A 26,472-nucleotide genomic window follows, 5' to 3' on the forward strand; every position below is an offset into this window, starting at 1 on the left:
ACATTAAAAGCCCGCGCCACAGAACCACTCGTACACGAAGGGAAAAAAAAAATCAGTGCGTGAGAAGCTCCATGTTTCTGTACAGGCCGTCAGGCACCTGCGCAGTATGGCCACTGAAGGGAACGCACAAACCTATTCGACAAGCTCATGTCGAATAGGTTCAGAGGATCCTAGCGCTGAACTGGAGGGGTGGAGGAGGATGGGGAAAACCTCTGGATTATCCAGAGTCATTCCTCTATTTAGGTAAGGGTTAGGGTAGGTAGAGGAAAGGACGTGAAGAGTGCCGGGAGCCCAATCTGGTGTAGTATTGTGAGTTAAGGTTGGAATTTAATAGTAATTCATAAGTTGTTATACTCACAAAATTGGATTGCAAGCCAGGCAACCATATAGCAGGGCTGTGGAGTCGGAGTTGGAGTCGAGGCAATTTTGGGCACCCGGAGTCGGAGTTAGAGTCGTGGTTTCATAAACTGAGGAGTCGGAGTTGGAAGATTTTTGTACCGACTCCACAGCCCTGCCATATAGTGCGCATGCGGGGAAGTACCGTCCCCGCTTGGCCTGGTCTGCCAGTGGTCGCTGCTCCTTCAAAAAGTCCACTTTCCAGAAGTGGTAACCCAGAGCTTGGGGTGATTCGTCAGTAGGGTGGGAGAGGAGGCACCCGAAGTGTTCATGTCTGATATGACTAATTATACGGTATAGTATTTCAATTAGGAAGTATTGAATGGTCCTACCTTACATTTAGGTAAGTATCTAACTTGTGAATGGTCAGGCACACTTATGAGCAACTAGAACAGTATTTTAACCAGGCATTATTTTCACTGGTTTCTGAACTCTGAGACACAAACGTTCTGCAGAACGGCACCTGACTGGACTAACGATGCCACCATCTGTGATAAATTTCAGAATGTAAATCAGGGTGAGGAAAATTTTTACATTAGGCAAACACTAACTAAATCATTTTTATTATGATTCACAATAAATGAATAGTTAAAACAAATAAGCAATTTCATTAATTATGTTATAAATCCATATAAAAAAAGTGCCCAAAGTGAGGCTTTACAAGATAAGGGTGCCTTTGAAGTGCGAATACCCGATCCCCTAGGGCCGTGATCTGCAAACTGGGCTCTCCAGCTGTTAAGGAACTACAAGTCCCACAATGCATTGCCTTTATGAATCATGAAAATGGCGGTCAGACTCCTGCAATGCATTGTGGGACTTGTAGTTCCTTAACAGCTAGAGAGCCAAGTTTGCAGAACACTGCCCTAGGGTGACACCTCTGGGCCGGCCTGTACAGATATGTGTCAGCTGTGTAGCCGACGATGCATTCTGTTGCAATGCGCAATGACAGAGGGATGATAAGGTGGCACATACATACGTCAATCGGTGACCGGGGAAACAGTGTGCCCATAGTTGCCCGTCAATTGGCCAAGCTGATCTGCCGGGCGAATTGCAGCTTGCAGGTCAGGGGCTACCGTATACATGCCTGACTATCAGCTGAGGCAGTTATCACTCGCTTCTGCCAACTTGCGTGTGTACGAGGCTTTACAGCTGCCATAGCCAAACAATGCAGTTCAGACAGCAGTTACTGAAGGTAGATAACCTTGGGGTTGACATACTGGCTGCAGCCAGGGCAAAGTTCCTAACACCGCTGTAACATCAGCAGAGCTGTAATTCCAACAGAATTTGTGGTACTTGCGTATTATCCCATCTGGAAAGTTTGGCAGCTTTTTGTTAAGGTTCTGGTTGCTCCCTCAGGAAGATCTGACCATTTTTGAAAAGACCCGGCTTTCTGTTGCACCAGGTCCTGAGTCGGTATGATGCACATTTCCCAAGTTATGGTGTTTTGAAGGAGGGGTGTCCCCTGAACTTGGCTGCAGAAAGTGCAATTACAGAAGTACCGGACAAACCAGATATGAGGATAAGCAGCACAATCGGTAGGTCTTCTTCTGTCGCAGCATAAATCTGTGTCTTCAAAACTTATTTCAAGTGCCTGGAGTCTCTCATTACAGATGAAGGAACAGCGCAGCTATGCACCCACGTGTCCTCTCTGTCTTACTGGCATGGGCAGGAGACTTAATTCCACTGTGCTCTCTGTAGCACAGTGCAGGAGACACCCGTCCCCCAAACCCCGTAACTTGGGAATGGGGCATTGCATTGCATCGGGACACAGTGCGAAGGAATGCCGGGACTTTCAGCTTTCCAAAAATGGTTAGATCTGGCTAGGGAATCAAACTGAACTTTAACAAAAAGCTGTCATACTTGCCAGATGGCATAATACATAAGTACCAATCTTTTGTTGTTGATTTTCTGAATAGCCAATTATAGGGCAGTCTGCTTATAACCACAATTAGTTCCTGTGTCAGAGGTCACCTCAGATACATCACCGTGACAGCCCTGTTCTGCTGTGTTACAGAGCAAAAAGTAACAACGCTGTACAGTACAGTATAAGGCAATGAAGCAAGCTGCGACACCTGATGAATGCAGAAATCTCAGGTGGAGTGCAATATAAAAACGCTATATTCTCTGCAGTTACTGTAATACGAATGCAGTCCTGGGAGTGGTCTGATGATAATTTTCCCTCAATAGATCCTATTGCCTGCTGGAAGTGTCACCTTCCTTGTGTCTAGAGGGACTAAAGTTAATCTGAAATGCAGTATGGGAGTGTATGTGTTGGGGTTGCACCCCAAAAACAAAGTTGTGGGGAGCATTGCCAGTTCTATTATGAACATAATGGTTCGTTTTGTTTTGTAACTTCTGTGACAGCTTCCGTGTTGTAATTTACTTCAAAGGTGCAGCTATCCTTTAATGTAGACAACTGCCACAACAGATGTGCGTTTCATATTTTAAGCTTTGTTTTTTTGCCCGGAATTGGGTATTAAATCTACTTTATACTCTGCATCTCATTAAGGCGGTTTGCATTCATTAAACATGGTAAGTAAGCAATCATTAAGCAAAGCAAAACAAGATCTGCAGAGTGCAATAAGCCACAGCAACCAATCATCTTCCAATTTTATGACAGCTAAAAAGCATGGATAAAATATAAATCTGTATGGCTTTAATATAGCTATTGCGCATTGCTCAGATGCAGTATTAAAATGACCCTCTTAGCACGATTTGCTTCTTGTGGTTGGCTGTTGTAGTTGAAATGCTGCACAACCAGTTAGCAGAATTGAAAGTCAAGTAAATATATCAGCTATGCACACAGTCATGGCAGTAGCATAAACAATCAAACTTCTAATTGATTTGTATTTATGAAAAGTGTGATCAGGTGCAGCAGTAAATTTATTTTTCACTATTCAAAGCTTTATTAAGCAAGAAATTTAAATGGATACAAACATTTCACCAACATATGAAGCATATAAACATATAACCACTTCATGAAAACATAGATAGGTGAGTTATATCAAAGCCTATTATATAGTTTGTGTAAGGATCTTACTGCCTATAAAGAGGTCAGGGTGCTTCAAATCCCTCAAAGTAAGGCACAATATCCCAGCATGGGAGTAGGAAGGGAAAGTATTCCCAAAGAGGGAGAAAAGAAAGAAGAGAGAATTAGGGCTGGTTCAGACGGACGTGTGCATGGCGTCGCGTTTGGGAGCGTCGCGGCGGCTGCGCGGTCAGGCTTTCAGTAGCCTTTGGTCGCGTTCCGATGTGGTCGCGTTTTTTTTATTTCCCCTAGGGGAACATTAGCCGTCATGGTTGGCCGCTCCCTGGAAGCAACATGTCGTTTCCAGGGGCAGCTCGAACGTTACCGAAAATCGGGACCCGAACGCCGCGTTCGGGTAAAAGCGCGCAAAAGCTCGGTGTAAACGCTCCCATTCACTTGAATAGGAGCGTTTACCGCGACGTTCCGAAAGCTTGCGGTAAACGCTCCGCAAGCGTCCATCCGTCTGAACCAGCCCTTAGGAAGGTAGAAGAGCAGGGAGTTTAATCAGAAGATACCGCTGGCAGTAATGTTAAGGGGGTGTGAAGGGGTTTATTCTGTAAGTATACCAGAATTTATAGCCCCACTCTCTTTTGAAAGTCGTCAGATAGTTTAAAATGATGCCAAACTGCCCAGGTAATATTACATTTTTCAAGTTTATCTGCGGCTGCTGACACCATCTCCTCCATTTCGGCAATTGCGTCAACTCTACAAACCCACTCAGTAAGAGTAGGGAAAGTAGTGGATTTCCAGTGTATTGGAATGAGTGCTCGAGCTGCATTGATCAGGTGGATTAGTATGGATTTCTTATATGCTCTAATGGAGGAGGTGGTGTCATGCAGTAGGAGACACGCTGGAGTAAATGGAATCTTATCAATTGTGATGTGTTCCATTCAAGAGTGTGTTGCTCTCCAGAAATCACATATAGCTGGGCACTCCCAAAAAATATGAAGGGATCCCCTTGATGCTCCACATCTCCAGCACTGGTCAGGGACAGTGGGGAAAATTTTGTGCAGGACATGGGGTGTCTTATACCAACGCGTCAGGATATTGTATCCAAGTTCCTGAATGTTAGTATTTAATGAGCCCTTGTGGTTAAAAAGAATAATCTGTTCCCGTCTGTCATTGTCAAATTTAAGTTTCAGGTCTCTTTCCCATTTATCTTGGAATTTGGTGTTTCCATCCCAATTGACGCCAAGCAGGACTTGTTATAAGGAGGACACCAGGGCCCATATGCAATTCACTTTTTCACCTGGGTTTTCTCCAAGGAGATAATTTTTCATCTTTGATTTAAAATAACTTTCCAGCACTTTCAACTAAAAAAGGTACATAAAAGTTCATGAAAAAGTACTACCAAAATTATTTAGGGTATTGTCTTGCTTTTTAGTGGCTTAAAGGGCATTTTATTGACAAGTTTAAAAATATCACCTAGGAGAAAACTCAGAAGAAATAGTGAATTGCATATGGGCCCAGGTGTCTATGAGGTTTGCATATGGGCCCAGGTGTCTATGAGGTTTGCATATGGGCCCAGGTGTCACTAGGTTTTCAAATGGGGTAAGTGGTTTGGACCAGGTGCAGCAGTAAATTTAAACTGAGTATTTCTCGTAAAAAAATAAATAAATAATAGAGTGGGTTGGGGAAGGGGCAGCAGGAGATCAAACCTAAGGTGTGTACACACATCCAATACTGATATCCTGATTAGCCAATTTTATTTAACATTTCCTTGTAGTATGAGGACAAACAGACTTTAAAGAGATTGGCCTTGATTCATAAAAGGCTGTGCGATAAAAAATTCTGGTCATTAAAGTACTGCATTCAGTATTTTAGACTTTTGTGTGCTAATTCATAAAGTTTTTCACAGGTGCCTTAGAAGTGCGGTAAATTACCGAAGCCCATTGAGCGGTAACAGCAGAAGTGTGGAGCTGTCTGTCTTTTGTTACACTGTTCCATGCAGTGAGGGCTTTACAATAGTAAGAGGCAGCCCTGACATCCCTTTAGAATGCATGCTTGTTATACTGCCTCTGCTCGCTCTGAATTCATTTAGTCCATTAGTCTTTTATAACATTTTATTTAAATTGCCACATCTTAGATGCCCTCAAAGAGACTTTACATATGTCATACTTAGATGATTTTACCAACTAGTTCCTCCGCATATTCAATCAGGAACTGAATGGGTTATACTGCTGGAGGGTTTCTGCGGAAATCTGTTTTGTTCCGATTCTCTGCTGGCTGCCTGGGGCTAGATAAGTTTTATCCCGCCTGAGAAGCCTGCGAGTCCTATCAAAATCTGATCAGGAGACAGGGGCTGTTTCTATTGGCTCCTTAGCAGCTGTATCTGCTTCTGCTTGTGTGAGCCACGGTTCCCTGCACAGACTCACACAGACTTTGCATTGCTAAGACCACACCAGAGGTGACGGTAATTACCGTGGGTATTACCGATTATTGTAAGCTTTATGAATTGATATTTGCTGACATTTACTGACATGTGTTGAGGTAATTACCGCACAAGTCGGTAATTTACCTCACTGCTCTGTAATTTCAGCTTTTCAAACGGTAACAGCCTTTATGAATTGACACTTTCCTAAGTGCTCGGTAAAGTCAGCTGTTTTCTGTTTTCATTACCGAATGTAGTATTGCTTTATGAATCAAGGCCATTTTGTAGGTAAAATTGGCCGATCAAGACTGGATGTGTGTACGTAGTGCTGTATTCAGTAGTAAAGTGGTTCCAGATTCTTCATTTCTCTATAAGAATTCTGATGAAATTTGATAGAATCAAATGATGGAAGGTGGTAAATCAATCACTGAGCCCCCCACCCCAATCAATTTATTTTTCAAGTAGTTGGATAAGGCTACTGGCACCTATATGGCTAGCTTTACATTCTAGTATGTTCAACCTCAGTATGTACAGTAAAGCGGTTAGCTCTGTGCTTATTCTGCAAGTAAGCTAGAAGCAGTCTGTGACACTTCAGCACACACTTTAGGTGGCCACACACCACACAATATTTTAAATATCTGTTCAATTCAAGAATTGCAATAATTTTTTCTGACTGATTGTAACATTTCAAAAATATGACTAATGTACCGCACACGTTCAATTTTTCCCCAATTATGATAAAAATGATTTGATACGCTGAGAAAATTGCTAGGATGTGTAGATTTATAAACTGACAAACACAAGCCATACAATCTTTAGAAAAATTTAAGAAAAATTTCCAGCATTCCGAATTGATAAAAATCGGAAAATCCGATCGGATTTAAAAAAAAAAAAAAAAAAAGGCTTTTAATTTTTTCGGGCGATTCGATCATAATTCTCGAATTGCCGTAAAATCAGATCATTTTATTGCATCGTGTGTGGACACCTTACACAGGCACCTTTTCCATGGGACGCTTAACCACTTAAGGACCAAGGGATTTTGCACTGATCGGTGCTGTGTGGGCTCTACAGCCCGCAGCACCGATCAGGAATGTGGCAGGGCGATCAGACTTCCCCCCTTTTTTCCCCACTAGGGGGATGTCCTGCAGGGGGGGTCTGATCGCCGCCGGCTACTACTGATTTGCAGGGGGGGGGGGCTCCTCAAAGCCCCCCTCCGCAGCGTTTTCCGGGCTCCCCGGCTTTCCCTCCCTCTACCTTTTTTTCTGAGCGGCGCAGGACGGAGTTCCGTCCTGCGCCTGATAGGATAGGCTTCTGCCTATCAGATGACGGCGATCCCCGGCCAATCAGAGGCCGGGGATCACCGATCTACGTCATGTGATGTAAACAGCGGGGATTTCTTCCCCGGATGTTTACATTATGCGTGCGAGCCGCGATCGGCGGCTCGCACACTGTTCACGGAGGCGGCCTCCGTGAACTAGCATGGAAAGTGTTTCCATGCTATACCACTAACAACCCGCCGATGCCTATCGGCATTAGGCGGTCGTTAAGTGGTTAAAGAGAAACTCCGACCAAGAATTGAACTTTATCCCAATCAGTAGCTGATACACCCTTTTACATGAGAAATCTATTCCTTTTCACAAACAGACCATCAGGGGGTGCTGTATGGCTGATATTGTGGTGAAACCCCTCCCACAAAGAAATTCTGAGTACATACTCCTGGCAGTTTCCTGTCTGTGGACCTTGCTGCATTGTGGGATATAGCTGTTTCCAACTGTCAAAAAAGCATGCAGCAGCTACATCACCTGCCAACAGTAAAAATGTCCCCATGTAATAAATGTCAGAATGTAAATCTGGGATTTAAAAGATTTTACAATGGGCAAACACCGACTAAATCATTTATACATAATTATTGTAAAAATGAAGCACTTTATTACATTCTTTTCACTGGAGTTCCTCTTTAAGGCACTGCATTCACTGCCTGTCATTGGGTTTTGAAGAAAATCCCTGTAATTGGGTTTTAATAGGAGTAAACCTGTAATGAAAAAATTGCCCCTAGGGGGTACTTGCCACAGGAGGGGGGACGCCTCTGAATCCTAAAGAGGCTTCCCCCGTCCTCTTTAGCTAGACAAGAGAACCACCAAATTGTCCGCATCTATAACAAGCCTCTGAAGCGATTCGCACAGGCTTCCGATGGGATGCGGCGAAAATAGCCGCAGGCCTAGACACCTTACACCTGTGCAGCAGAGCTGGTATTTCCGCCAGAGCCCGAATGGAAAGCAGCAAGTTCGCCTGCACAAGGCTTGTCACAGGATTGTTGTGGGTCTGCAGCAGGATCACCACTTAGCCTGCGTGGTTGTCGGCGGATTTTCAAGGGATGTCGGCGCTAGAACGGGGACGTGGAGACGAACGAGGGCAGCTTGTGTAGGATCCAGAGGCTTCACCTTCCCAAAGTAACCCTTAGGGGCACTTTTTTCTTCTTACATTTTTACTTTAAGTTCTCTTCTTTCACTTTAAAGGACAACCAAGGTGACATGTGACATGATGAGATAGACATGTGTATGTACATTGCCTAGCACACAAATAACTAGGCTGTGTTCCTTTTTTTCTTTCTCTGCCTGCCTGAATAAGCTGAACATCAGGTATGCAAGTGACAGTTTCTGTCTGGGTCGGACCGAGTCAGACTATAGCATAACCCTCAATGATACGAAATTACAGCTATAAAACACACTTTTCTTTCAGTAAATTGCTTCTGATAGCAGGAAAGAAATAAAAAGGTTAATAATTCATAGATTTGAGCTCTGACATACTTCAATGAAAGTGTCATTGAGCAGAGACAATGAAACAGTAAAAACTTAAAAACAAAATTTAAATATAAAATAGAACTGCAGGATAGAGACTGAGGATAGATACAATTGTTTTTCTCATCAGTTCATCTTCATGTCCTTTAAGTTCTACAGCTTCCCAGAAGGAGAGATAGGTGGGAAATGTCTGGCTGCATGCTCATTGCTTTGCATTCCTTGCACATTAAGAAAAACAACAAGCACAGCTATCACCAGCAACTGTTTGCTATTAATCTACAAATAGCAAGCTTGTTTAAAATTCTCTGAGCAGTTATGTCCTCACAGCTGTCCTCCTTCCCCCAGGCAGGTGAGGATTAGGATCCCTGTGGGCCAAGGTCACAGCTCTGCAGTGTGTAGAGTCAGAGGGCAGCAGGACATTAATAACCTAAGAACTCAGTCTATGTCTACATTAAATGTACTTTTACATATGTTAGGTGTTATTTAAAATGTCTTAATACATAATTTTCTGGGGGGTTTATTTTCCCACATCAAAACGAGTACAATTAAGAGCCTTTTTCCACTTCTGCCCGCAATCGTGCTGCGGTGCGTATGGCAGCATTATCCACTAGCCCCTGTTGCGCCGTTTACCCATCGGGATCACGGGGAGAATCGTATTAGCCGACGATTGCATGCAGGGAAAAAGCCCTCCAAAGAGAACCTGCGATGAAGATAAAAAGCTACATTTTTACTTTCCTGGGGCCCCTTCCAGCCCCATGATGAGCGTGTGCTCCCTCTCCGGCCACTCAGTTGTTTTCTTATCAGCCCCATAATGTGGCTAGCTGTGCTCCCCTGAGCAACCCGTCACGCTCCCACAGCTGGGAGCATTCTGCCCCTGCCCAGTAGTATTGTGCAGGCACAGAGCGCTCCAGGGCAGGGGAGCACGGCAGAGGAGTGCATGCAATCGCACATGCGCAGAATTGCACAACTGGCTATATTACTGGGGCTGATTAGAAGACAAGGAGTGGCCAGAGAGGGAGCCCATGCACCTCATGGGGCTGGAGGAAGCCCCAGGTATGTGTAAATGTAGTCATTATGTTCATCTCAGGTACACTTTAGAGGTACAGGCTAACCAGCAAGCTCATGCTGAACCAGAACTCAGTGGGGTGTGCGAGGGGCTACAACGGTCCTAAAGGCCTCCTTACTAAAATGCTATGAAACAAAGTATTTGCGATAATTCAGGTTGGAGTGAGCTCTGAGATGTCTCCCATGATGCATCACTGCTGAAATATGCAAATTAAAGACTGTTGCCCTTAGAAGCTAAACACACCTCCAGATCCGCTGAAATGCAATGATGTGTCAGCTTGTAATTAGTACAGAGCCATAATAATCCAACATGCATACAGACTGTTTTAGACTGCTTGGTCTTCATCAGTGCATGGCATGGATTAATGTGGCTCTATGAAGTAGGACTTGAAACACCCAGAGGTACAGACTTTAACCACTTATAACCACAGTTACATTTTAAGTGGTTAAAAATTGATACAAATCACCTAAAAACAAAAAAAAAAGTTACACATATCAGCCTATTACCTTGTAAGCTTTTATAAACATGCAGATCAAACTACCCAAAACACATCATTTCTCTTTTTACTAAAGTAGCTGGTTGAACCTGCAAATGGCACAGAACAAAGTGTCAGAACTCCTATTTCAGCTCGCTGGCTTCCAGATTATACACAACACCCCATCCACAGATGGCTTATTGGCCCTGGGGCGACAATTATTCCACATCGGGGGCCTGCTGTGGGGGCAGAGGTCAGCTATGAAACAAGTAAGTGTGGCCCCGAGTCACAGAACTTTTAATTTATCATTGTATTAAAGGACGACGCTGAGTAAACTCTTTTATGGCATTCATTGTTCAAGCATTTAGAAAGCACTCCGAGATCCTGAATTTATCATCCATAACTAGGAAAGATCATTTGGTCGCTAATTAGGCCGCGTTAGCCAAAGCCTGTACATGTGTCCTCTTATTCATTCATTTCTGGCACAACGGGGGTGCTTGGGGGCCTGAGGGGAGGCTGCCAAACTAATTGTATTACTGTAAACACACAGCAGTTTATCTCTGTAATGGATCCAGGTTTGGCACACGGTAGGGGTTATTTTTTAAGGACTGGAGGAAAGAAAACGTGTGCTGTGGCCATTGACAGCCTGACATATTTAGTGTTACATTTCCTGTAGGGAAGGGGGAGGGGAAGAAGGGGCTAAAACAAAATGTAAACCCTGACAATGAATTAACTGCAGCATATTATATAGCATTGGCTGAGCTAACAGGAATTTGTCATTGTGATGCAAGATCACACAATAGTACAACATTGTGAATCCATGCAGGCCTGGAAGCACATTGCACTAAGGACATCAAATCTGTCCTCCACATCATTTGCCCACCGATGTAGGTTGTTGGCAGTTGCCTCAACCTGAATGCTACAGTTCCTTTTTTGTTTTCTGTTATTTTTAACAGTCTTGGAATCTATAAATTTAAAGGGAACCTGAACCAAGTAAAATTATTTAAAATAAATGTACCTGCAAATGAATATTACAAACTTACCTCATCATCAGTTCCTCTCAGAAGCTCAGCATTTTCTTCTAACAACAATCCCTTCCAGTTCTGACAAGATTTTGTCAGAACTGAAATATATCAGTTATAGATTTGCTGTCAATTATAACTGAAAGGACAACTGATGTGCAAGATAATGTCCATGTTTTCGATATTTTGTTTGTTTTGGCTGGCATACAAGAAACCTTGTATAAAATTATTGTTATTTCTTTTGTGTTTTGGGGCATCAAGAGTTGGCACAAACACTTCAATATGCAAAAAAAGGTTATGTAATTTGAAAGGTATAGAGCACCACGTCTAATTATGTCCAAAACACCTGTTTATTGCTGCAATTACTGGGACACATTAATATACAAAAGAGTTTATCACATGCACAATATTTAAGCATATTTTGAAATCTCCATTCAACAGAAGCTGCTTTTATAACATTCCTCCACTTTCACTCCATAGGATTTCAATGCAGTCCTCACACAGTGGCATAGTTAAGGAGCTGTGGGCTCTGATGCAAGTTTTACAATGGGGCCTCCCAAGCACTCTATTCATAATTGATACAGCGCACCAAAACCGGCCAATGGCAACTACAGTGTCAGAGGTGCAAGAAGGGGATGGGGAACAGTCTGTTAATGATTACCACTATTCAAAGTATCTATAGAAGTGACTATTATGAGCACAGGACCAATATAGAGCTAATACTGTAGATGAGGGAGGGCCCTTCGGGACCCCTCTGCCCCAAGGGCCCTGATGCGGTCGCAACCTCTGCAACCCCTATTGCTACGCCCCTGCTCTGACATATGTTTCCATTGAAATCCTATGGAGTGAAAGTGGAGGATTATTATAAAAGCAGCTTCTGTTGTACAGGGAGAAGTATAAAACTTTAATATCCTCAACACTTCCAATAGGAAAGCAAATGCTCCTTTAAGAAAACAAGATGTAACAACACCTCAGATTGATTGGTCTAACTATCAGCAGCTTGGGAGACGCACGCACGCTATACACAGGACACCGGCCGGGGACGCGCAGGAGGCGACCCGGAGCTGTACCTGGATGTGTAATTATGATGTGCTTTGTTATAAGAGTTTTTAATGTACGTGGATTTTAACCTCCTCAGCGGTATGGACGACTATACACGTCCATCACCGCCGGAGGTCGCCGCTCAGGCCCTGCTGGGCCGATTTGAGCGAAATAAAAAGCAGCACACGCAGCCGGCACTTTGCCAGCCGCGTGTGCTGCCTGATCGCCGCCGCTCTGCGGCGATCCGCCGCGAGCAGCGGCGCAATAGGGTCCCCCCAGCCGCCCGAGCCCTGCGCAGCCGGAACAAAAGTTCCGGCCAGCGCTAAGGGCTGGATCGGAGGCGGCTGACGTCCATGACGTCACTCCGCTCGTCGCTATGGCGACGATGTAAGCAAAACAAGGAAGGCTGCTCATTGCGGCCTTCCTTGTTTATTCTGGGCGCCGGAGGCGATCGGAAGAACGCTTCCGGAGCGCCCTCTAGTGGGCTTTCATGCAGCCAACTTTCAGTTGGCTGCATGAAACAGTTTTTTTTTAATAAAAAAAAAAACCTCCCGCAGCCACCCTGGCGATCTTAATAGACCGCCAGGGAGGTTAAGAGGGGACATTGGCGCTTTATTAAATTGATTTACACTATGCAAGGTCGTCTCTCCTATACTTTCTAGAAGCTGTCCCATGGGATTTGATACGCTATATACCAAAGCAGCGTTCTGGTGAGCAGGGGCAAACGGGGGGGGGGGGGGGGGGGAGGGGGGAGGGGGGGAGTGTGCATTCCTCCTGTTCTATTGGTGATAGCCCTGGTCACTTCAGTCAACCTTTTTGAGCACAAGGGTGTTGTGATAAGGCGTTACTTGCTATGAGGGTTCCCCTCTTATGCTCTGCTTATTTTTAAGGTCCTGTGGAGGTTGCAAGTGGACTCTGCTGGTGCTGCTATTCTGACTGGAACATTTTCTCTTCTATAGTGTGCTGCCTGGAGCAGTGGGGTTAACAGGACACTGAGCGCAGTTTCATCTGATAAGTAACTATCAGCAGAACTGCTTTGCGATATAGGATGTAATTTTGTTCAATCTATCCCCACCAGAGGGAGACTGTTTTTGACACATATATATATCTAAGCATACAAACGTGGTTTTGAGCATATGTCCATAGAACAACTGAAGTGAGAGGTATGTGGATGCTGCCATATTTATTTCCTTTTAAAGTGTAACTGTTGGGCATAAAATCAAACATCAATTCTTTCTTTTTAGCTGGTAAACAAGTAATAAGGATGCTAACCAGGCAACCAAAAGTTAAAACCTCAATAACTTTTCTTGTTTATAAATGATCATTCCCCAGTTTACCTGACTCTTATTTGGTACGTTGCCGCAAAAAAGGAAAAGGAAGTTGCAGGGCATGCTGGGTTGTCCTTTTTTGCTTCTGTACATTAGTTAAGTCTCAGGGGAAATAAAGTAAAAAAAAACAACCCAGCATGCCCTGCAACTTCCTTTGTGTGGCAACGTACCAAATAAGAGTCAGGTAAACTGGGGAATGATCATTTATAAACAAGTAATAGAGATTTTAACTTTTGGATTGCCTGGTTAGCATCCTTATCACTTGTTTACCAGATAAAAATAAAGAATTGATTTTTGATTTTATGCCCGACAGTTACACTTTAAACAATATCAGTTGCTTGGCAGTCCTGGTGATCTCTGTGGAATCAGTAGTGTCCGAATCACTCCAGAAACAAGCATGCAGCTAATCTTGTCAGATCTGACAATGTCAGAAACACCTGAGCTGCTGCATGCTTGTTCAGGGGCTATGGCTAAATGTATTAGAAGCAGAGGATCAGCAGTACAGCCAGGTAAATGGTATTACCTATTGCCTAGAAGCCTCCATATCCCTTTCCCTTCAGTTGTCCTTTAACAGAGCATAGCCAGTCAACAGAGAAATATAGAAAGTATATCTGTATGGCATAATATGGTGCAATCTGTAGCAGCCTCATGATTTTAATTGTGTTTCTGCGCAGAATATGTTTTAATGTTGTGCATGTGATTAACTCTTTTGTACATGAATGCACGTGTGTCCAAGTAATTGCGCAGGAAACAGGTGTTTTGGACATAATTCGACAAAATGTCCATGCTTCCCTATTGCTCAAGCAGGTGATATTACAGCGGATTCAAAATCCTCAGCTTGTGTCCCAACACCACTCTATGGACCGACACCGCTGCAGGCCACAGCGGTAGGAAGTCTGCCTCCCATGGACGGACTCAGGGTTCCAGCCCATGTTACAAGCGTACCCCTTTCTGTTAGCCCTTTCTTCAGAGTATGGTTCAACGTCTGTAGCCTTACCCCCGGTAGAAAGGTGAAGAAGTTATATTTCTGGTTGTTGATGACATTTCGGGGATAACGCTGTTCTCTCTTTTCAGGGTGTCCGAGCCACACGGTACGCGGTCTCAGCTCGCCACGACCACAGCACCCCAGACAGTCACAGCACCTAAAGACACAAGAAAAACCATCACATTATACACAAGAATACACAAAATATTTATCAAATATATTTTGCAGGTTTAGGACTTTTACCTACATATCTGAGACTGAGATCAAAAGCTGGGTGGCAGACAAAAACTTTGTTCTGTAACTTCACCCTGAAGGGAATTTGGGCACTATGCACTGATCATATCATAATAAACGACATATTCGAAGTTTATCTATGGGCAGCACAGTGGAGTAGTAGGTAGCACTCTTGCCTTGTGGCGCTGGGTCCCCAGTTTTAATCCCAGTCAGGGCACCATCTGAATGGAGTTTGGATGTTCTCACCTGCACCAGTTTCCTTCAAGTACTCTGGTTGATACTAGCAATCAGTAGCAATTAGTTTCCAACTACCTGCTTCTTCCTGTTATAATTTTAGTAGGCCTCAGTTATTTGGACTGAGTTAGTCAAAAAGGCTTGGGGTGCAGACCTGCCCTTTAAGGGGATTTTCTGTCAGCAGAACTAGGACATACCAAGAAGCTGTTCTATGGACAAGGCCACAGGTCTCACTGACCTCAACATGTACACCACAAGAACAGTAAACATAGGCCATATTTACAAAATACCAAATTCCTGTATGTAAGTGAGAAGTGACATTAAATATTAATCGAGTAGGTGGGTATCATGACACCACGAGTGGTCTAAGCCGGGTGGGCGAACGGAGCTCACTCTGCTTCCTACTTTCCTGCTATCTATATGCTGACTGAAACCTCTAAGTATTTCCATTCTATATGTAATCTGATATGATGTATGCTGTACATAGGTAGTCCAGAAGATGTAACGTAGTCTAGAAAGAAGGTAACTAACTAACATTCAGGAGGAAGGTTAGTCAAGAGCTGTAACGCCAAGAACTTAAACAGAAGAAGTTGCTTTGCTAGGATATGATGAACTGTATCTGTATTTCTGTTTCCTGAATAAATAACTTGTACATTGAAGAAGCCTGAGAACGGTCTATCTCCAATAATGCTTGCTGTGTTGAGAGTCAAGTTATCTCACAGTCTGTGGGGCGCAACTATAAGTTGCTGGTGTCGAAGCAAAAAGGTGATTTATAACACTTCCCTCCCCACTCCGCTTTAATTGGGCCGAACATCAATACAGGTCAACAGTAGCATGTGGGTTCAGAGGTTGAGTCTGCACCAGGGACCCTGGACCTAAGGGACCCACATGAGGCCGGTCTCCAGTCGTTGGTTTTGTTCTTTATTAGTGCTGTAAAGAATCACATCTTTAATTGCTTTGAATCAGTGCTGTGGAATTGGAGTCAAAAAGCGTTGGGAGCAATTTTTGGGAACCTGGATACGGTCGGAGGTTTCATAAATTGAGGAGACAGAGTTGGATTTGGATGATTTTTGTGCCGACTTCAGGGAGTTGAGGAGTCAGAGCAATTTTTGAGCACTTGGAGTCAGAGGTTTTATAAACTGAGGAGTTGGACCTGGATGATTTTTGAACTGACTCTACAGCCCTGCTTTGAATGTGCTAATCGGTAACAAACCATTCATTTTCCTCTGCTTACACCTCACACACACAGCGCTGGTCTGTATTATGTAATTATTATACATACAGTGCTAGAAAAGAGGGGTTACTGTAAAATTAACTAATAGTCCACATCTCTGTAGCTACACCACTGCCCATCACAACTGAACATTTGTTTTTGTACAATTTAGCATCCACAATTTCACAACAGCCTACGCATGTTAGGGTCATACCCGACTGTGCTCTGCACTGTACAACCTGACAGCTGCTACAATGGATTCTCTGATTCCTGGTCAATCTTCAATCATTTGTTTGCCTCTAACTTAAAGAGAACCCGAGGTGTGTTTAAAGAATGTTATCTGCATACAGAGGCTGGATCTGCCTATACAGCCCAGCCTCTGTTGCTATCCCAAACCCCACTAAGGTCCCCCTGCACTCTGCAATCCCTCATAAATCACAGCCGTGCTGTGAGGCTGTGTTTACATCTGTAGTGTCAGTCTCAGCTGCTCCCCCGCCTCCTCCATAGCTCCGGTCCCTGCCCCTGTCCCTTCCCTCCAATCAGCAGGGAGGGAAGGGATGCAGGCGGGGACTGGAGTTCTGCAGGAGGCGGGGAGAGCAGCAGACTGACACTATAGAGATAAACACAGCCAGCTCTGACAAGCTGTTTGTCAGCAGCGTGGCTGTGATTTATGAGGGATTGCAGAGTGCAGGGGGACCTTAGGGGGGTTTGGGATAGCAACAGAGGCTGGGCTGTATAGGCAGATCCAGCCTCTGTATGCAGATAATATTCTTCAAACCCACCTCGGGTTCTCTTTAACAGGTCTTTCAATACAAAAAGAAAGATGAAAGCTCCCATGTAGGTAATACAGCTTTGCATCACTTGGCACTTGTGAGCCGATTGCAGAGTTCCTAATTGTTTGATCGCTGAGTTGGCAGCCGCAGGTTAGGATAACAGGACAATGAAAAAAAAAAAATAGAAAAAAAACTCACTCAACAGCTCCTGTGATGCAAAGTGCTTTGCTGCCAAACACTGGAAAGAGTTGTTCCAGGATCAGGTGAAACTGAATCCTGCTATTTACAATGCATTGGTAAAGTGCACCTGCTGTTCATAGAGGAATTCCTCCACGTTTAACATCTACTCGTCTAGAAGTTCATAACGAAAATTGACGTAAACATATTGATAAATATGTACATTTTGGTTACAGCCTCGTGGACTAAGGGCAGGGCGCACACTTGTTTGAATTGCGCACGTATAACTACATGTGCAGCAGTGTGCATTACCTGTAATGTGGCTAAATGGCCGGCTTGAAGGTGTGGATTTTGTTTAGTGTTTGTCCATGTTCCAGGAAACGGAAGGGGGTGTTGTGGCACCCTAAAGCAGGAATACAAGAAACAAAAACGGCAGCCCAATGGTGCAGTAAATCAGAACAATGGGTGTAAACTGACAAAATAAAAATACTACTCACTAAGGCAGGTTGCAAGGGCGCAACCAACCACAGGAAGCAGGTGAGGACAATGAAGTCGACTCCACTCAGGGTGGTCAAGCTGGACCTCGATTTGGTCGCTCTCCTAAGAAAAAGGTGACAGTATACCACTCTGGTGAAAACCATGGGTATACTGTCTCAACCCCTGCAACAGGAGATGTTGAAGGGTAATGCTAAGCACAATTAAAGGGAAAGAGGATTATATTTTAATCTATTTTATATACATCCCTTTCATTGTCCATGTTTCGTTTTTCTCTGGTAGGGTATAGCAGTCAGAAAACGTTTTGCTTTTTCCAAAATAGCGCACACATTTCTAACGCTGTTGTGTCTTGCTATAACTGTATTTGCAGCTATTGTATTTTGCTGCAACAAGCACAAACAGATCCACACAGTAGTAGATATGTTAAATATGGTCATGGGCAAAGTACTGAGACTATACCTTGAGGGGACTTGTAGTGGGCTTTTAACCTTTTAAAAGACCACTATGACAGACCCCACTAACAGGAGACAGACCTCAGTGCTAGAGAGGGCACTATGACCAACTCAAAAGCCCAGTTACAAAGAGTCCTCTATGACAAATCCTGGTAACAGAAAGACATGGCAGACCCCAAGAACAGACGGCCAACACCAATGACAGTCCTCGGCAACAGACAGCCCCACGTCAGTCCTCGGCAACAGACAGCCCCACCATAACAGTCCTCGCCAACAGACAGCCCCACCATGACAGTCCTCGCCAACAGACAGCCCCACCATGACAGTCCTCGGCAACAGACAGCCCCACCATGACAGTCCTCGGCAACAGACAGCCCCACCATGACAGTCCTCGCCAACAGACAGCCCCACCATGACAGTCCTCGCCAACAGACAGCCCCACCATGACAGTCCTCGCCAACAGACAGCCCCACCATGACAGTCCTCGCCAACAGACAGCCCCACCATGACAGTCCTCGCCAACAGACAGCCCCACCATGACAGTCCTCGCCAACAGACAGCCCCACCATGACAGTCCTCGCCAACAGACAGCCCCACCATGACAGTCCTCAGCAACAGACAGCCCCACCATGACAGTCCTCAGCAACAGACAGCCCCACCATGACAGTCCTCAGCAACAGACAGCCCCACCATGACAGTCCTCAGCAACAGACAGCCCCACCATGACAGTCCTCAGCAACAGACAGCCCCACCATGACAGTCCTCAGCAACAGACAGCCCCACCATGACAGTCCTCAGCAACAGACAGCACCACCATGACAGTCCTCAGCAACAGACAGCACCACCATGACAGTCCTCAGCAACAGACAGCACCACCATGACAGTCCTCAGCAACAGACAGCACCACCATGACAGTCCTCAGCAACAGACAGCACCACCATGACAGTCCTCAGCAACAGACAGCACCACCATGACAGTCCTCAGCAACAGACAGCACCACCATGACAGTCCTCAGCAACAGACAGCACCACCATGACAGTCCTCAGCAACAGACAGCACCACCATGACAGTCCTCAGCAACAGACAGCACCACCATGACAGTCCTCAGCAACAGACAGCACCACCATGACAGTCCTCAGCAACAGACAGCACCACCATGACAGTCCTCAGCACCATCATACAATGACAGTCCTCAGTAACAGGACTTGTCATAATTGTCACAAGGTGACCTCATTACATTCTACAGCTTGTGAATTTAGCATGTACTGGGTTGGAGGGCAGATGGCTTCAACAAAAGTTACCCAAAATATCTGTGGGGAACAGAAAGCGAGATATCAGCGGCTCTTATCTGGCTGAATCAGAACAGGGAAGAAGTAAAATATAACCACTATACACTATGGGCTTTTAGGACCATTGTAGTCCCTTACACACCCCAATGAGTTCTGGGTCACCATGAGCTTGCTGGTTAGTCTATACACCAACAAATAAAGAGATTTTAAAAAGTGACACTTTGAACCCCATCAGTAGGGTGGTGGGGGGCAGCCCCAAATAGTGTACTATGCAGGATGTTTCAAGATAACAGAGGAAAATACTGATAGTTACTTTAAAAAGGACCACTGAGAAGAATATGGAGGCTGCAAAATGTACCGTATATTCCGGCGTATAAGACGACTGGGCGTATAAGACAACCCCCCAACTTTTCCAGTTAAAATATAGAGTGTGGGATATACTCGCCATATAAGAGCAAGAAGTTTTAAACCAGGATGATACCATTTATTGGCTAACTAAAAATTAGTTAGCCAATAAATGGTATCATCCTGGTTTAAAACGTCTTGCTTTTACTGATGGCTAACACGCTACAATACCCTACCGCCATATAGGACTAACCCTCTTCCAACGCACATTAAATAAAAATTTTAAAAAAAATACTATACTGGTGCTATGTATGAACAGAAACTAATGATGTACTGCATGTGGTACCCAGTATATTACACTATATATAGGCGATTGACTGGTTGGATTGGTCAACTTTCTCTCTCCCTAAGTGGATTAGTCAGCTCTCCTTGTCCCCCTGTTTATCAGAGTGGTATGGAAGAATAGATCACAGTGTGCCCATAAAACACGCCTCTTTCACCCTTCTGGCCCACCCTTCTATCCTATTTACCTCCTTCTCTGCCTCTCAGATCTCACACATGTGCGCCTGCGCCGCTTCACTACAGTCCTCGTCAGCGAGATCTGAGAGGCGGTAACAGGATTGCGACACCCGGCGTATAAGATGACCCGTGACTTTTTAGAAGATTTTCAAGGGTTAAAAAGTAGTCTTATACGCCAGAATCCTTTTAAACAATACCAGTTGCCTGACAATCCTGCTGCTGATCTATTTGGTTGCAGTAGTGTCTGAATAACACCAGAAACAGGATGCAGCTAATCTTGTCAGATCTGACAATGTCAGAAACACCTGAGTTGCTGCATGCTTGTTCAGGGTCTATGGCTAAATGTATTAGAGGCAGAGGATCGGCAGGGCTGCCAGGCAACTGGTATTGCTTAACAGGAAATAAATATGGCAGCCTCCATATCCCTCTCGCTTTAGTTGCCCTTTAAAGAGACTCTGAAGCGAGAATAAATCTCGCTTCAGAGCTCATAGTTAGCAGGGGCACGTGTGCCCCTGCTAAACCGCCGCAATAGCGCCGCTAAACGGGGGTCCCTTGACCCCAAACTCCCCACTGCGACACTTGGTCGCAGACTTGGTCTCTCCTGGAGGCAGGGCTAACGGCTGCAGCCCTGCCTCCAGTCGCGCCTGTCAGCGGCGCATCGCCGTCTCTCCCCCGCCCCTCTCAGTGAAGGAAGACAGAGGGGCGGGGGAGAGGCGGAGATACGCGCTTACAGACGCGCGTGGGGCAGGGCTGCGGCGGTTAGCCCTGCCCCAACCAGGAAGCACTCCCCCGCATTACGGAGGGGATTTGGGGGTGAAGGGACCCCCGTTAAGCCGCGGGATAGCGGTGATTTAGCAAGGGCACACATGCCCCTGTTATCTATGAGGTCTGAAGCGAGATTTATTCTCGCTTCAGACTCTCTTTAAGGGCTGGTTCACACGGGTGTTGAACCGGCATTAATCGCTGCACTTGGCGTTTGTCAAATGAATGGCCAACCATTTCTTTTTCCTTTACTGATTTTGATACATCAACTGCTATGCCTGAGTATCACTTATGAATCAATAGTCGGTGCTATATAACAGCCAAGCACTGGTGCCCATACCTGGAACCCGCAAAACAAACTCCCTTCCCCAAGTCACAATTTCACATTGGGCTGCTGTTCAATTAAAAGAAATCGCTGGTGGACCAAATGATCTGATTTTCCACATTGCAATGCTGCCTGTATGAGAGTCAAGGAAGCAGCAGGGCTGCTTTCCATGTAAACAGACCCTCATTTGTCTATGTTCTGATAAGTGCAGAAAACCAAGTATTCCAGTAAACAGACTGGTGGCAAAAAAAAAAAAAAAAAAAAACAATCATTCTCTGTCCAGTGTCCTATTACTATTGTGTTGATCCTGACTATCCAGAAGTTTCAAGCAAGAAAGAAAAATGAGTTTGCATTACGGCAACACATAACCTGTAAATCCTGTTCTGCCTGGCTGTAAAAATACACAATGCAAGAAGAAAGGGAATGAGTGCTTTACCACTTGTCACAGACCACATGCCTCTTCCTTCCCAGTAAACTTATTACCAACTTATTTCCTCTTTGTGAAGCTCGTCTGTACTACATACTGGAGATTAAACTCATACAAATCTGTACTAATACAACTCCTTTCCAAAAATGTTGCAACACTGTAAATTGTAAATGGAAACAGAGGGTCTTTTATAAATCATATAAATCCTATAGTTAACTGAAAGCCGTACAAAGAAAACATGGCAAATGTAATTCAGATTTGAGTTATTTTTAAATATGTTCTCATTTTGAGATTTAGGCCCCATTCCGACTACTGCCGAAAACTGACTTTTTTGTTTCTTTGACTGCATCGAAGAACCAAGGCCTCGTTGACATCATACGCGCTCCCGTGCGCATTTGGAAGTGCGTATGACATGTCACATGCCACATCAGCGGCTCGATTGATAAGGAGCATCGCGGCCTTGCGGGTGCCGAATCCTATATTTTTTTTATAGGATCTGTTCACACTTGTAAAGCCGCATCTACACACGTAGATGCGGCAGCGATGCTCCTTATCAATCGAGCCGCTGATGCGGCTCGATTGATAAGATCCAACAAGACGGATCTTGCTTCCGCCGATTCCCTGCTCGCTCCCCGCGAGGGGACAATGGCAGGGAATCGAGCGGAAGATAAGCGGCGCCGGCGGGGACGAGCAGGGAATCGAATGTGGTGCACGAGCGGCGAGCGGGAAGGCGGGTACGCGGAAGAGGCGATCCGGCGGCTAATCGAGCCGCCGGATCGCAGCCTCATCTACGCGTGTAGATGAGGCTTTAGGCAGCAATGGATCAGTTGGATCTGTCGGTTTGTCCATCCAGTGTTAAGGTGTTAAAAGGAATCCTAGGTGAGAAAGATATGGAGGCTTCCATATTTATTTCCTTCCTAATACCAGTTGCCTGACAGCCCTGTTGATCTTCTGGCATAAGTAGTGCCTGAGTCAAACCTTGGGACAAGCATATGGCTAATCCAGTAAAACCTGAGTCAGTGGAGGCAGAATACCTGATCAGCATATGCTTGTTCAGGGTCTATGGCTAAAAGTATTAGAGACACAGGTAGGGCCGGATTTACCATAAGGCACTGTAGGCACATGCCTACAGACACCTGATGATGGAAAGGTGGCTCACTTCCCTCCCTGAGTGCCTCCATCTCTTCCTTATGCAGAGTCCAGAGTGGAGTGTAAATGAGAGAGTTTACTCACCCGACTCAGCATTCCAATGACGAGATCTCCCTTCAGCCAGGGGCACCACTAGCTAATTAATACTTTGAGTCACCTCTACCTACTAAATACTGAGCTTACTTCTGGTCTGCCTAAGGGCCCTTTTACACTTAATCAGTTGGTGTGCGTTAGTACGCGTTGGTGTGCGTTAGTACGCGTTGGTACGCGTTTTTTCCATAGCAGTGCATTGTTACAAAGATTTCAGTTAAAACGCGTTAAGTGTGAAAGGTGCCATAGGAAAACATGGGACTTACTTTGAAAATCAGTTTTCTTTCCGTTTTAACTGAGAGCAACTGATTAAGTGTAAAAGGGCCCTAACTCTAGATGGCACCCGTAGATACCTATGCCAGGCAAGGGAGTAAGGGAGGTGCGGTTATGCAGGAGTTTATAGGTTCATGCAGGGCGAAGTCTAGAGTGCAATGTCATCTGTGCCCATAGGTTCATGTGATGTAAATCCAGGCCTGGACACAGGATCGGGAGGACTGACAGGAAACTGGTATTTAAAATGAAATACATATGGCAGCCTCCATATCCCTCTCATCTTGGGTTCCCTTTAAGTAAACCCAAGGTAAAAAAAAAAAAAAAAAAAAAAGAAGATATAGGTTTCTAATATAGACTTACTCTCTGAGTTCTAAAGACTCTACTGATACCTACAGGCTACTTGTTTCATCTTGACATTCCTCTGTCTTGCCACTGAATGCCCCTTTTGGAATTCCTCTGTACATGATCCTGTACGGCTGTGTGGTACAGCCATCAAAGGAAGTGCCCTGAGCATGCACTGTTTAGATACTTTCCAAACTGTGCATGCCCAGGATGCTCTTTGCTATGCCTGCAGCGAACAGCCAGGAGTGCGGAGAGTGTTTGCACATGTGCTGGGCTCCGACCAGTCTCAGGCAGGAATGGGGCATTCAGGGCAAGACGGAAGTGAGGCTGGATGAATGAAGTAGCCTGCAGGGGTTGGAAGAGTCTCCAGAACATAGCAGTAAGTATATATAATAAACTTCTTTCAGCTCCGGTACACTTTAACCCTCTGGGCGATAATCCCGAGCTGAGCTCGGGGTAAGCCGGCGCAGAGGATTTCTCAGGCCCTGGTGGGCCGATTTGCTTATTTTTTTTTGTTACATGCAGCTAGCACTTTGCTAGCTGCGTGTATATACACCGATCGCCGCCGATTCGCCACTACCTGCCGCGCCGCCCCCCCCCCCCCCCCCCGACCCCGTGCGCAGCCTGGCCAATCAGTGCCCGGTAGCGCTGAGGGGTGGATCGGGACTCCCTCTGACGTCACTCCGTTGTTGACGTCGATGACGTCATCCCGATTCGCGACGGGGGAAGCCAAACAGGAAATCCCGTTCTGAACGGGATTTCCTGTTTGCTCTGATCGCCGGAGTGCTGCGCCGCCCCCTGGCGATATAATTGTATCGCCCAGGAGGTTAACAAAGTGGTAGTACACCCCTCGGCATCTCTACTTCAGAGAGAGTCAGCCTCAGTGCACTGCTCTTTTTAGAATAGATTGTGTTACTGACCTGTTGCCAATTATCATAGTTTTGAGATTAAGAGGTTACATCAATTTTTCCCCATTACATAGCTTTTCCAGTCTTTCCTTTGCCCTGGCATGAAATTTAAAATGAGCATATTTATTTATAAAGTAAAAAAAAAAAAATATGTATCAGTTTCAAAATCTGGCAATTTTTTTAAATTAAGTATAGTGTTAAAATGTTTGACAAATCATTGCATTCCAGGTTTTACTATTTAAACAAACCTTCTTGGAAATCTAATCGTAAGCCTGATTGTACCTGTAGGCATACTACTGACTGCTAAAAACCGGTATTACAACATTTGACAGACATACATAAACTTCCACTTTTGGTACACATGGAATACATATTTTAAAGTCAAACTTCTCAAAACCAAAAATGTGAAAGGTGCGATTGGTGGACAAAATGTCACTTGCCCATCCTGTCTGTAATTCTGAATCTTTGGCCCCTTTCACAGTGGTGCGTTGGGGTGTACCAGACACTTTGTAACACAGCTGCCCAACACTGCAATGTCCCACCAATGCAATGTTCACAATTGAGCGATAGCGTTGCGGTATAACAGGTTTCAGTATGGTGTCGCTACCAGTGAACTCGAGTGTTAACAGTAGATGTGAAGCATACGTTTAATTGGTATGCTTCACTGCACTTAATGCAACACGGCCGCAACAAGTGGCACTACTTTTTGTCCTGTTGCATTCCTGTTATACAAGAAGCACAAAGCAGCATCCCACGGTGTAAATGGCCTTTGGCTACAATACCACCTGCATAACCTACTCAGAACAAGTACAAAAATCTGGAAAATAAGAACTGACCTGCGTGTGCGTTAGATTTTAAAGAACACCTGAAACGAAAGGGATATGGAGGGTGCCATATATTTTCTTTTAAACAATACAAATTGCCTTGCTAAACATTTATGTATCAGTAGAGTCTGAATCACACACCTGAAACAAGCATGTGGCAAATGCAGCCAAACTTAAGTCACACATCTGATCTGCATGTTAGTTCAGGGTCTATGACAGGGGTCCCCAAACTTTTTTAGTCAAGGGCCCGGTAAACATACTTTAGACTGCTGGGGGGTGGAGTGTACATAAAATGATGTAGAAAAACATTACATTGAACCTAGGTAGTGTAAACAGCGCCTGAAACACAATCCTCCACACGCAATTGTATTGGAAGCCAGCAAATTACTTCTTGCTTGCTTCCATGTGGAAACGTGGAGCCAGCACTGCTGCTGCATCTATAAGTAATACATTTTGTGTGTGGAGGGCCGGTAAAAATGCCTCAGGGGGCTGCATTCGGCCCACGGGCCTCAGTTTGAGGACCACTGGTCTATGACTAAGTATTAGAAGCAGAGGATCAGCTGGACAGACAGACATTTTAAACAATTTGCATTATTTACAATGAAATAAATATGGCAGCTTCCATATCCCTCTTACTTCAAGTGTCTTTCAGCATATATGTAAATACAGCTCTAGGGTGCAGAGCAAAGCCGATAAATGTCTCACCCTGCTCCTGCACAAGTCTCGGTGGCGTTAATTACTATTCCCTCTCCAGGCCACCATTAATATTAGGGAAAGTCGTAATTTGGCTGCAGAATTACACTGTTTTTAATGTAATTTGGGCTCAGTCTCTCACCAGTGCCCTAATTACCTTCTGTCCTAATTCCCCTTACAGCCCAAATTCACATTACAGCCTATGGTGGACCACGGTGCGCCCACATTTCCGGCACCTATTTGTTCTGCTTCGTGTCCTTCATCACAGTCTGCATACTAGCTCAGACTATGACATCATTCAAATCAAAGCTATAAAAATGAAGGTCATTTTCCTTTTGATGCTCTAAACAGTAAAATTATACTTTCTGAGATTTGCTTTGAAGTGTCACTGTTCTTTACATTTAACTGTGTTTAAACAGAAGTCTTGAATAATAACAA

The 26,472-nt window shown here is 44.8% G+C and overlaps 1 protein-coding gene across 1 annotated transcript in view; it reads right to left on the minus strand.

Annotated features, from left to right (window-relative positions):
• ATP9A (ATPase phospholipid transporting 9A (putative)) overlaps positions 1-26,472 on the minus strand; it is a 206,475-nt gene that overhangs the window by 141,487 nt on the left and 38,516 nt on the right. Inside the window, exon 2 of the mRNA XM_068262423.1 lies at positions 14,523-14,667. Coding sequence (XP_068118524.1) covers positions 14,523-14,667 — 145 coding nt within the window. The remainder of the gene's footprint in view (positions 1-14,522; positions 14,668-26,472) is intronic.

The sequence above is a fragment of the Hyperolius riggenbachi genome, chromosome 12 (assembly GCF_040937935.1).
Source record: "Hyperolius riggenbachi isolate aHypRig1 chromosome 12, aHypRig1.pri, whole genome shotgun sequence".
Lineage (NCBI taxonomy): Eukaryota > Metazoa > Chordata > Amphibia > Anura > Hyperoliidae > Hyperolius > Hyperolius riggenbachi.